Source organism: Lagenorhynchus albirostris, chromosome 13 (assembly GCF_949774975.1).
Source record: "Lagenorhynchus albirostris chromosome 13, mLagAlb1.1, whole genome shotgun sequence".
Lineage (NCBI taxonomy): Eukaryota > Metazoa > Chordata > Mammalia > Artiodactyla > Delphinidae > Lagenorhynchus > Lagenorhynchus albirostris.
This window is the reverse complement of record NC_083107.1, coordinates 44,366,001-44,379,425: the sequence shown is the minus strand read 5'-3', so window position 1 is coordinate 44,379,425 and position 13,425 is coordinate 44,366,001. Positions and strand designations below refer to the sequence as shown.

Here is a 13,425-nt window from a genome sequence, read left to right as displayed (position 1 = left end):
ACAGAAGCAGAAGGTCCTAGGTAGGTTCTAGTTCCCCTATAGATATTCATAGTTCCTCTCTACCCTCCCAAGTAAAGATTTTTAAAATAACAGCTTGTATAATCATTCTTTTTTTGACTACAACCTTTTTATTTTTAAAATTTTATTGAAGTATAGTTGATTTACAACTATACTGTGTTGATTTACAACACAGTGTGGTGTGTTAATTTCTGCTGTACAGCAAAGTGACTCAGTTATACATATATATATTCTTTTTCACATTCTTTTCCATTGTGGTTTTCACAGGACATTGAATATAGTTCCCTGTGCTATACAGTAGGACTTGCTGTTTAACAGCTTGTATAATCTTATTACAAAGACCTGTATGGCCTAACTAGATAGAATAAAATACTCTTATCAATTAATCATTGATAATAATTAATAAAGATGTGTTCAAATTTCAGTTTTAATTTCTAGCACCACATGAATCTTCCATTACGTGAAAAGCCATTTTAACCAGGCAACTTAAAAACAAACAAATAAACAAACAAAAAAAACTAACATGATAAAACTGAAGAGATGATTCCATGGGTTTGTGGCATTTTGTTACCAGTTACCACACTAGTATTATCTTTATTTCTATATGTTCTGTGAACACAGTAACTTAATGTAAACTTGATCATTGACATATAGCCAAATCTTAGACAAAGGACAGAAAATGTATCATAGGTTAAACAATAGGCAATAGTTACATGTGACCATATCTTAAAAAATTCCAAACCCTAAGAGTAAAAAAATGAACATTACTCACCAGCCAGCGGCCATTATTTGAAGGATGGTAAAAAGATGTGATGCTGTTAAACAAACCAGCCAAATGCTTTTGCACTAGCTTACTTGGTCCACCCTGTTCAGATAAAAGAGCAAAAATATCAGTACCCACGTTATCTGTAAAACTGAAGGGGTTAACAGGCCCAGGCCTATATACAGATCTCTTAACGTGGCTTATATTCATCCTGCTGGCAAAAATCAATTCTACCTCTAAATAAAAGTCAAAAACAATTCCCGGATGAACTTCATACAAATCAATCCAAGACAGTCTACTAAAAATAAGGGCAAATAAATTAATTAATTAATTTAATTAAAATAAAAAATAAGGGCAACTTACTGAAACCAAATCAGAAAATGGAAAAGGTACCTTTCAATTTAGAATAACAATATCTTTTACTCTTTGCAGTTAAATAATTTTTCTAAGATTACCATCTTAAAATAACCAACTGTGGCAACAGTAAGCATAAAAAGCATTCCTTAAAAGATTCAAGAAGTGAAGAAGTTCTCACAGCAGGAAATAAGGAGGTGAGAGTTACATAAGTGCATTCAAATATTTTATTATTACTTCTAAATGTTTCAAGTGATTAGACCTGTTATATGTGACTATATTGTGATTCAAAAAAGAAAAAAAAATTTTTCCCTTAATCTGTTACCAAAACAGCCAACCAAACAACCACAGAACCTGGGCTGCAGGATGGGGGTGGGGGAGGGGGTGGCGGGGGAGGGGGGGCCAGGGGAGGGGGGCAGCAGCAATGAGGAAAAGGCTGGCAATCATCTTATCAAGTTGAACCACCCTGGGAATAAAGGACTACAACTTGGCCTTGAAACCTCCTATCTGTCTCAAGATGATCTTCTTTCAAGAAACAGCACAGATTTATAATGCATGCAAATGTCAAATCACTGTGTCATATACCCAAAACTAACATAGTATTATATGTCAATTATATTTCAAGTAAAAAAAGAATCAGCACAAACCTAAGGCAGAATATCGAGTTACATAAGGAACATGTCTTTCTGCTGAAATAAAATCCACATTCACGTTTCCCAATTTAGTACAGGGTAACTACTGAGACCATAATTCCATAGCAAAATACCAATAAAATTTTCAAAATTCTAACATAATAATTAGCACTGTTGATTTTTAAATTATATTAAATATTCATATTTAACACAAAATGAAACTGCCAATGAGAACAACTGTGTGAGAAACAGCAACATTAAAATAAGGCTGATACCGATCACGATCTAATTCTGTGGCTCCTAAAAAACAAGTTCTAACTCATTGCTTACGTAAAATACTAAATATCTGTATGTTTTTGCTGTTGTTGAATATCAGAAAGAAAATGGGATTTTCCCTCTGTTTAATAAAATAACAAAAAAAAAAAAAAGAGAAGGTTGAGATTTTCTTTTCTTTTAATCTTACAATGAAATTTAAGAGCTAAACTTCTCACAACCATTCTGTCTTTTTGACAGAAACAGCCAACCGAGCAGTATAACCTGGGAGAAAATAGCAAACACAGAACAATATCAAATATCAAATGCAGAATAATTCAAAAAGGAGATAACTGTAGAAGCAATATGAATGACAATTCAGAAAATTACAGTATATATTTGGAAGATGACAGTCAGTAAAATAATCCTTCATACTTCTCCCTTCACTAAGATTACTTGGTCAATAAGCTTTGTGTTCAATATGATGTTTTATGTGAACACTGACAATAAATGCATTAATATTGAGCATATGCAGAACCCTGAGTTCAAATCTACCTTTATCATTATCAATTTGACTTGGGAAAGCTCTTTTACCCATGACTCTGGTTCTTGGTCTGTAAAACTATTACAGACATTCTGAATCTCTTAAAACTCTAACTGCTTCCCCACCCCCCCAAATTAAACTATAATTGACCTATAGCACTGTTAGTTCCAGTGTATTACATAGTGGTTCCATATTTCTATATATTACAAAATGATCACAATAATCAAAACTCTGAACTTTTGACCCTTACTTTCAAGGTCCATTACTTAAGGAGATTTATAAATGGTACATTATGACTACATTCTGAGTCTGAGAAACATAAGCTTACTCCATCAGAAATATCCAAGAATCAAGTGACCAAATAAGCCACTAATCTAGAATTATGTGATTATGTAGAATTTTTATGTGGTTAACACAAAATTTACATAAACTATATAAACCAAAGATAATGTATTACAAACCATCATGGCGGTGATCCATATTACAGCATGTCCTATATCATAAGCATTTGTTAAAAATCTTGGGACTAACACTTGACTGCTTCCCACTGGGAGGTTCAGGCTTCTCAGAATTCTTGTAAATATCTTTTAAAAGAAAAAAAGAAGAATTAATAAATATTTACAGATATCAAATAACTCATTAACCTAAGTGTTACACATTAGTGTTACTATATTGAATATATATTCTCATTTGATTGGTTTTTAAGCAAAATGACATACTGTTCAGTAATTTGCTTTATTCCTTAGGAATTTCATATAAGTATCTGTACACTTTCTTTAATGACACTCTGAGGTCACAGGCATGTGACAATGAAGCACCCATATCCATGTACTCCAAAATTGGCAAATGAGACTTAGTTAAACATAAAAAGGCAAAATGTAAATAACTGTAGTTCAATGTGAAATATTTTGACTACTTTCTGCCTCCCTAAATGCACATAAAATTATTTTTCCCATGCTCTCATTCCAAGCCAAGGACGCACAAAACACAAATATCTTCTGGCTGATTACTCTCCCTCTCAAAATTTTACCATTGACTTTATCCCCTAAGAATCTGCATTTTAATCTGTCATTTAATAACTGTATTTTAATACAATTAGATTTATTTTTTAAATCTGTCGTTAAATATGTCAGATATGGCAGGGCTAAAGACTGGGGAAATTTACTTTTCCTTCTTAGTTTCTATTGGCCAGCAACAGAGAAAGACAGCACAAGCAAAGGCAATCAGAGCATATGCCTTCTGCTGCTCCCCAGCTCTGCTCTACTGTCAGTGTGCACATCAGAACCACCCGGATGCCCCATAACAGCCTTCTTGAAGCTCGATGATTCTACAGCAGGTGAAACAATACCAAATATGCAATAATGCACCTAGAGACATTTTCTAGCTTTACTTACTCTAGGAAAGTATACAATGTGATTTTAAAAGTGGGGAACACTCTAGAAGAACAATCAAATACAATACACAAAATTTGTTGGAAGGGATGAATGTATGACACCCTGAATAATAGTTTTAGTACTTTCTAAATTACTTACTCTGAAACTTATAGTTCATGTCCTGCATAGGTAAGACAAAATAATCAAACATTTATGATAACTTGATATGATCCAATTACTTTTTGAAAATAAACGATCTATCCTTTAAATTACTTATGTTTTTACTAACAGTCAAAAAATATTTTATGTGGTGCTAGAAATAAGAATACAAAACACACTTCTTAAAGACATAAAGATGATGTCAGTACTATTGTATATGTTCAAATGTTCTTAATTACCTTTGGTACATAAGGATCCCAATCTATGTACCCTATATTATCTGTAGCCAATCGAGCAAAGAGATTTACTAGTTGCTGAAAGTAAACAAAAAAAAAGACAGTTAATACATTTGTTGTTTCTAAGGGTCACAGTCACACCCCTTATCCATTTATTCTTTTCAGAACAATCACTATGGGCACAACTGAATTTAATATTTGATTTATGACTCAGTTTTTTCAAATCTCCAAATTTAAGTTCTGATTCTCGTCACCCATTTAAAAATCAATTGCACTTGAAATGCTTATTAAAAAAGGGAAATGACAAAGCATCATCCACAATGCAAAGAGAAAAATAAGTTTTAATCAAACACACATGTAGAAAACATCCACCAGGTGTCCAGCGCCATGCAAGTAAGGGTACAAAAGGAAATAAACAACAGGGTTTTACTCTTCATGCATTTCACAGTACATGTATATACTTTCAGATATTGATAAAACCAAAATAAAGAATATTTTGAAAATAAAGAATATAACCAAAATGATTATCCTAGTTCTCTTAGAATACAGCAAATAAAATTCTAAAAAACTGACTACAACACTGCTAATAGCCAATTCTAAGGAGCTGAAGTTACTTATCAAATGATCCGATATAGTTACTTCCAAACTAAAAAGTATATTAAGAAAAAATGGGATACTCACCCCCTCCCACTGTGGGAGATTTTGCACTGAAACCCAAAGGCCAATTAATTCATCAAACCAAAGTCTGAAGAAGAAAAATGTTGTTAGGAATAGCAAGTGATTTATAGCAAGTGGTTGAAAGCCAGGTATCCTTTGTATTTTTTTAATCTATTATTCTTACTGATAACTACACAACCTAGGAAAAAAACACTGAAAGTTACAAACTTAATGGAAAAAGAACTACTTTTGTCTGAATATTCCCCTTTCAATTTATTTATGCTAAAAAGAATAATCTCATCAAATTTCTACTTTATTGTTAAATAATTGTCTACCCCTATCTAACACTGTTTACAAGTTTCTCCTTCCTCTCCCTACCTTTTTGCTTTAATGCTTTCCCATTACTACCTGTTCCTGCAACTCTCCCTTACTCTCTTTTAACATGCCAACTAGTAATTACACCATTAACTAGCACTATGGTAAATGCTCCATAAAAGAAATGAGCCACAAAGTGTTAGGAGTAATTAAATTATAGTGGTGGAAACTCTCAAATTAAAGAAACATTGGATTGGCCAAAAAGTAACATCTTACAGAAAAACCCGAATGAACTTTTTGGCCAACCCAACAGAAGCGACTATAGGGGCAAGAAAACATCTGAATATTATTAACCAATCTTTACAAATGTCAAAGAAATTACAAGTTTTTAATTAAAATTAAAATTTCACAAACATACAGCTAGATACAAAATTTCTGATTTGACGGAAATAAAAGATTTGACATCTAGCTACAGAAAACATGCTGGGGGAGTGGGAGGGCTAAGCATGAACCCATAATATACTGATAATTACTATGATCCTTCCAGTCTTTTCCTCATACCTTTTACTTTTTTCATAAAAGTGCAACCTAAATATTTTCATTCTTGGGTTTATGATATACCTGTAGTCATCCAAGAAAAAAACAGTTCTTAAAAACAGTGAAAAGACTAGAACAAGTTAAAAAAAAAAAAAAAGACCAAAGAAAAACTATGCTACACATGATGAGGGTTAAAACCAAGGTTTAGAAAAACACTTTTCCCTTCCCTAAACTCTATGCAATTTAACATTTCCACCACTGCCTATTTATTGAAATTTTCAACCCCTTTTTGTACTTACTATTCTTTCTCTCCCAATATCTTAAATTAAAGCCCACATCTTACTTGGCTTGACATACAAGTGTTATTTTCTCTTTATTTGCAATCCTATATTTAACTGTTTTAGCCTTCACATACACACTTCAAGTATAAGAAACGTAATGGCTGAGTTGGTAAATTTTTTACCTATTATTGCTTTAATAGTTTGTAATGTATATACATACATACATATATATGTGTATATATATATGTATGTATTCCCTACTATATTCTAGAATTTGTCAAGATATACATATATACTTACTTAAAACCTTTATGATGAAGTTCTGGAGAAAGGGAGGTAGGAAGAAATATTTCAAAATAAGTGATGGCCTTTTGCATCGTTACATCAAAAGGGCACATTAATGGCCGCCATTCTTCTAGCATCTCAGCTGTGGCATCTGCTGGAAAATAACTAATAAAGAAGGTTTTCATGTATCTGATCATTGGCTAAATGCTCTACATCATTATATGACTGACAAAAAAGGAGGAGAAGGTGAAGATACTCATGAGATAATATCACACACTATCAATGTGTGTGATATTACCTACAAGAAACACACATTTTTACAACTCTAAAATAAATAGCCTATCACACTTAGATAAGATAAATTTTCTTGTCTGTGGACTTGGGAAAATGTTATTGAGTTGGTCAAAGAGTTTGTTTGGGTTTTTCTGTAAGATGGCTGAACAAACTTTCTGGCCAACCCAACATAAAGTTGATAAACCTCAGATAAAATAAAAAGTCATTCAAATCACCTACAAACTTAAACATGATTGTTGTATTTTTTCATCCTATGTGCTGTGCAATAGCAATAGAAAAAAAAAATCTTGTCATAGGGAATCCAGTCTATATAAGAAATGTATAGTCAGCAAAGTGAGAAAGAGAACATCAGCCCAGGAACCTCTAGGCACCTTAGGAACAAACCATTTACCCTCACTGGACCAGAGGTTCCTAGGTTGATGTTCTCTTTCTCACTTTGCTGATTATACATTTCTTCCTATATACAAGAGAGGACTGGGCTAGATGATCAAGTCCTATAGGCTCTAACATTGTAAAATTCTATGAAATGGGCAGGAGCATCCCTGGGGTAGAAAAGATTTAGAAAAATAAAATCTGAAGTGTGCAGACACACGCAAAATGAAGGTAAATGGATAAGGAGGACCCACTATCCATTTGGGTATGGAATGGATACCCAAATGGGTAGGCAACTGAGGTTTAAAATAATGAAAAGCATATGAAAATTTATGATTTGGGTATGGCCCAAAAAGTTAGTAAACCCTTTCAAATACACTTGGAGGTTTGGCCTATACATCATATTATTAATCTTATTATATCTTTATACATCTGTGTTATTAGAATCACACTTCATTCCTTTATGTGAAAAATACAATTACATTTCTAGTTATTCTTCTGTTGAGTTCATCAAGCATTTATGTACCAGATCGTTGTGCAACAGGTTAGAATTTAAAAAATTTTTAAAGGCAGAATATATTCATATATTCTACCTTCAAAGATCTCATACATTGATTCCCCTTCCTAATTTTTCAGAATCAACTGTTAGCCTAGTAATCCAAAACAGAAGCTTGGGCATTCTATGAATTATCTAAGAACCTAAAAACCAGTAAGTACCTCAGTGATGATCAAGTTTCACAAAATGACACTGCTCCTTGGTGGCTTATTGAATGACTCAGGTTAGATCTTAAGCCTCTTAAAAGGAGACATTTTATATATTGAAAATACATTTGCCCGAGACTGAGTAGTATAGGAGGTCAGCAACAAATATCTGATCTATAAAATAACTTTAACTCATATTACAAGCATATGATAAATATACGAATTTCCATTCAAAAGAATTCACTGCATTCATAGCAGAAGTATGTCTTAGAACAGCCTGATAAACAAGAATGAAAAAATAGTTCAAGTCCACACAACTGGACTTTAATTAAACTAAATTCTATCCATATTCATCTTTAAACATAAGAATATGGGATGTTCAAAGTCAAATATTCTACTGAAACAGACCACAGTAGAAAAAAACTTAAGCGCCATCTTATTATTATTCATTTTAATATAAGACCTACAAGGCTCATTTTGGAAAATATTTTTGATCTGAGTAACAATACTCTAGGAAAATCTTTCAGATGAAGCCAGTTATACGTACATTATTGCATTCTTACTTTATAATGGGTGACTGACACCCACACCAGTTAAAAATTTCTAAATTTATAAATGAAATCTGAAAAGTTCAGTTGAAGAGCTGGAGATGATATGTTGTGCTCAGTGACTAACATCACAATATCAGAGACTAGTTATACCTCTAAATTCCTCTTCAAAGCATACTAAATATGGGGAAAAGCCCATAGAAACAATAAGAGGCTTTATAAATTGAGAAGCTACTTACGGTCGGCAGCTTTTCACGAGTGTTTTGAGAACATTTTCTACAGAACTGGGGGGAAAAAGCCATTTGATAAATTAGGTTGGTGTATTTTAAGAACACATTTTTAATAAATATCTCTAAGATACACTCATACATTTAGATATTATCTGTGTATATGGAATGACTAATCCTTCTCTTTTATACAGACAAAACTCTAACAATTAACTACCTACACTCTGTAATCTACTCTTCCCTTTGCCTTCATTTTGCTCATTCTATGCAGTGAAAAAAAGGGAAGAAAACTAGAAAAAGGGCAAATCATCTTCGATCTTTACAAAGTGGGCAGCAATGACCATATACCTATCAATATATCAAGAAGTATGTTCAGTGGCTTCAAATACTAATTTTAAATTTTTATTAAAGTGCTTTTACATCAAAAAACAAACAGTAAAGTCCGGTGTGCCTCTGTCAGCAACTACCAGAAACCAGTTTTCTGTAACCTACTGATGAGAGTTTTATAACCCTCCAAGGCACTTTATTGCCAGCAACGATCATCAAAATAATAAGCAACTGCCACCTTTCTGACCAGCTACTTAAAAAGTTAGCTGAGGAACATTAAAAGCTGTAACTTATTTTCCAACTTGTAGGTGGTTCAAGTGAATTTAGGAAAACAACATAAATATTTGTATATGAACTTATAATAAACACTTCTACTTTAATGAAAAGGCTAGTGTGTACTGGTTTAAACACACATCACCAGAATGGATGTTTAAAATTCTAAGTAGACCACAGTCAAAAGAGGTCAAATGCAAATTAACAAAACAAAGGGTAATTTTGAACTGGAATTTTAAAATAAATGTGTGACTACTTACAATACGATGTATAAAAGTAAAAAATAAAACAAGTCCCCAAATCTCAAGAGAAAAAATTATAGGGGAAAGGGGTAACGTTCAGGCAGTGCTTCCACCTGACACTTTATCATTAAGCTGCTTGAAATTCTTAAGTCCAGAAGTCTATCCAACTTCTCTGAAAGCTTAAGAACTAATTTGCAAAGAAATTCCAAGGAATAACACAAACCAAACTCAACACAAGTAATCAATGTATATAACCAAGAGAGAAAACTATAATTTCATTACTTGAAGCAGTAAGAATCCTCTTTTTTTTTTTTTTTTTTTGCGGTACGCGGGCCTCTCACTGTTGTGGCCTCTCCCATTGGGGAGCACAGGCTCCGGACGCGCAGGCTCAGCGGCCATGGCTCACGGGCCCAGCTGCTCCGCGGCATGTGGGATCTTCCCGGGCTGGGGCACGAACCCGTGTCCCCTGCATCGGCAGGCCGACTCTCAACCACTGCGCCACCAGGGAAGCCCCAGTAAGAATCCTCTTTAATTTCAAAAGTACTCAGAAAAAAATTAACTGTAGAGGAAACCGGGCTACAACTCATGAGATAATTCTAAAATAAAAAAGATGACCATATGGCCAGAGAGCCATCATGGAGCATTTTCTCTGATTATCAAAGAGAGATGTTACCTTCTCTCACAAAAAAAATTCATCAATTCAGAAACAGAGTTTAATTGAGGGAACATCTAAGTTTGCCTAGTTAAAAAAAAAAAAAGGAGGGGGAGGGGAGCAAACTTCTCTCCAACTACATTTACAACTCCCTGAAGACCACGACTATGATTTTTTACTTCTGGGCATTTCCAAAGTGCTTATAACAAGGTTGTGTTCATTTACATATATACATATATTATAAATATATTTATTTATTTACAACGCTCTATAAACATTTTCTATCAGGACAACAAAGAACATCGATCTCTGGATCTTCTTTTAGTTTGGACCAAAGAACCAACTTAGAAACAAATTTTAGAATTCATAGGTAAGATCTGAAGGTTCATCTAGTTCCAAATGAAATAAGAGATTAACTTAAATGCAGATTTTAAAAAAGATAATTCTAAAATGGTAAACTTATGGTCCAAGGAAATAAGCAGAAGATCTATAATTCTACCAGTTCCTAATGTTTGTGTTCATGTTAACTTTACATTTACTTTTAACTGTTTCTGTGGCAGCTGGTTTGAGAGTACAACACAGAAAACCTGCTATTTTCACTGGTAATTTTTCTATTCTACCAACAAACTTCCTATAATGTCAAAAATGATTCTAGAAAGCAAGTCATAAAAGGCTGCATAGCTACATGTTTTCTCCAGTTCCCTTCACTCTTCAGAATAGAAGGTTAATTGTAAGACTTGATAGCTGTCACTTCACTCATTAGAGGAATAGGGTGTGTGGGAATGTGATTTAGTTCATCTAAATAAAGTCTGTTTTAACCCCTCCTTAATAAGGCCTGTGCCATTGGATTTATACTCTTTAGCCAGAAAAGGGTACAATCTCTCTAACCTGTGATATCTGTATAGTGACCTTTTGTGATTCTTGTAATCTCTCAAGATGAAGGGAACAATGTTTCTGTTTAAAAATAAAATAAAAGGTTATGGCTAGATGCTACTAGATTATATTTCACTAATTTTTAGAGGGAGTGAATAATCACTAAAAACTTTTCCAATTGTTGGAATTCTAATACTAAAGTGACAACAATTCAAAACACTTTTTTTTTTTTTTTAATCAAAAGGGATCTACAGAGGGACAAAGTTTTGGGTGGGTTTTCTCGTACCCTATTTCCTCTTAGTAAACGTATGTTAGCTTGAAAAGAAAGCCACAGTATATCATGTAATAAATGGTTCACAGCCTGGGCTTAGAGTCAGACAGATCTGAATTTGAATACCTGTCCTGCTACTTACTAGTAGCGCAGTATTATAGCCTCATATCTATATAAGAGCTGTTACAAAAATTAAATAAGATAATGTAAAGAATGCAGTTATCTAGCCCAGAATTAAGCACAATAAATGTTACCTACAATTATTATTTCATATCTGGCCAAAATAAATTATATTTTCAACCTCCTTAAGAATGAAAATTTGTACTCATTTTGCTTTTACATTTATTCTACTGCCTCTGAGAAGCTATTAATTTACATTTAGGAAATTGCATCAAAATAGGAAAGTCCTTCCCCAACTGCCACCCTATTTATCAGGGCAGAAAGTAAGTTCTTGTCCCAGTTCTTGAGCTCTTGTCCCAGTTTCAACAAATGACTCTGTGTGAATTTTCCTCTCTGGGATGCAATTTCCTTATGATGACGTACTTTATGATTGCTTATGTTAATAAAGTATGCCAAATAAATACTTAAGTACTTAAGTATGCCTTAAGTTAATAAATGCCAAATATGTAGCAGAGAAGCCTGAGTAAAGCCAAAAGCTTAGCCTCCAGTTACTGAGACAGTGGACTTATATAAACCTCGAGGTTTATGATTCCTACCTCCTTAGCCTTACCTAACTGTCAGGACAATATTCACTTCTAAACCAGAGAAATGTACAGCAAATAACAAATTCAAGATGAGAGTAGTGTGGACTGCCCACGGCCAGAACTACGTTCAGCTTCACTTCACAATTCTTGAACTAAAATTTAACTTCAGAGTAATCATATTTGCTTTTTTATAAATGAACTGGGAAACTATAACCCTGGTATATTCTACATACCTCTGCCTCAACCTCCTTGTAACTTAATATATCAGTTTTTTCCTGCTTTTCCTAAATCCAAACAAATCCACCATCAGTTAGTCAAACACTATCCACCGCATATCTAATCTTACAAAATCTAATACTGCTTAGTTAAATCAGCAGTCATTTTTCACAGCCACTTCACACAAAATTAGGTTCAAGATAATTTTACCTGAGGACAGTCTAAATATATAACATCTTCATCACTGATGTAGCATTAACATGGGTTTTTCAATACAATTACTTCAAGAAAAAAGTATGCCTCTATGGCAAGTAAATGTTAAGAAATTGTAATAATTCTGACCACTCATGTAAAAAGAGTGTGTATAATTGCTACAAGTGATGACAAGCCTGATCAATGTGAACTGAGTATTTTTTAAATTGCTTTAAAAAGAGCAGTTTCTAGAGAAAGATCATTGTAGCACAACTTTTGAAAGAAGCACTATCAAAGTCATTAATAAAAATTAATAAAATCAACCAATTATTCTCTAATTTCCAAATAAAAATAGAATTTTTTAAAAAGCAAATAGAATGTTCCTCAAATACCATGTTAAAAAAATCACTGCAAATGCCATATTAATAATCATTGTTTATTAACAAAATAACTGTAAACTATTTTAAATTTCAACAGGTTCTCAGACAAATTACTTTCATATTTCATTATCATGTTAAATTCTGTAGCTAAAGATCATTCTTGAGTTGCTGGTAGTAACTTAAGCTTAGAAATGTGGCTACACATATCAAGAAACCCCAACAGAGGTTAAGAAATGTCATTTTCATGTGTTGATGGGGGAACAAAGGATTTAACTGTATCTTAAGGATAAGAGTACCAATTCAAATGGTCCTTTTAGATTTAACAGAGAAAGAAGAAATCAAGAACAAGTACCAGAAAAGGGAAATATCAAATTTCTCCAGAGGCAGATTAATATGAAAAATGAAATAGTTTAATACCGTATGATCCACCTTAGAATATATATAAAAGAAAAATAGATATTTAAATATTTTTTAAAATGTAAATGAGTTATCTAGGCCCAAGCTTCTCATGATGCAAATATGTAAACCTTTAAAACACCAAACAACCCACAAAAACTGAACTGATAGTAATAAGACTAAATAAATCTCTATATATACACATAGCAATTCAAACATGAATTATCTATGTTCATTTGTAAAAACTGATCTATGCATAATTCCCCCACATTTTGTTAGTAGCAATACCTTTCTTTACCGTGCTGCCTACATTTGTAACCTGTAATATGTTATTCCAATTAAGTGTGTGG

The 13,425-nt window shown here is 33.0% G+C and overlaps 1 protein-coding gene across 1 annotated transcript in view; it reads right to left on the bottom strand.

Moving 5' to 3' along the window:
- PSME4 (proteasome activator subunit 4) overlaps positions 1–13,425 on the bottom strand; it is a 101,080-nt gene that overhangs the window by 52,718 nt on the left and 34,937 nt on the right. Inside the window, exons 4-9 of the mRNA XM_060168600.1 lie at positions 8,562–8,606; positions 6,422–6,571; positions 5,013–5,076; positions 4,335–4,409; positions 3,025–3,147; positions 791–883 (exon numbers count right to left, since the gene is read on the bottom strand). Of these exons, the coding sequence (XP_060024583.1) occupies positions 791–883; positions 3,025–3,147; positions 4,335–4,409; positions 5,013–5,076; positions 6,422–6,571; positions 8,562–8,606 (550 nt within the window). The remainder of the gene's footprint in view (positions 1–790; positions 884–3,024; positions 3,148–4,334; positions 4,410–5,012; positions 5,077–6,421; positions 6,572–8,561; positions 8,607–13,425) is intronic.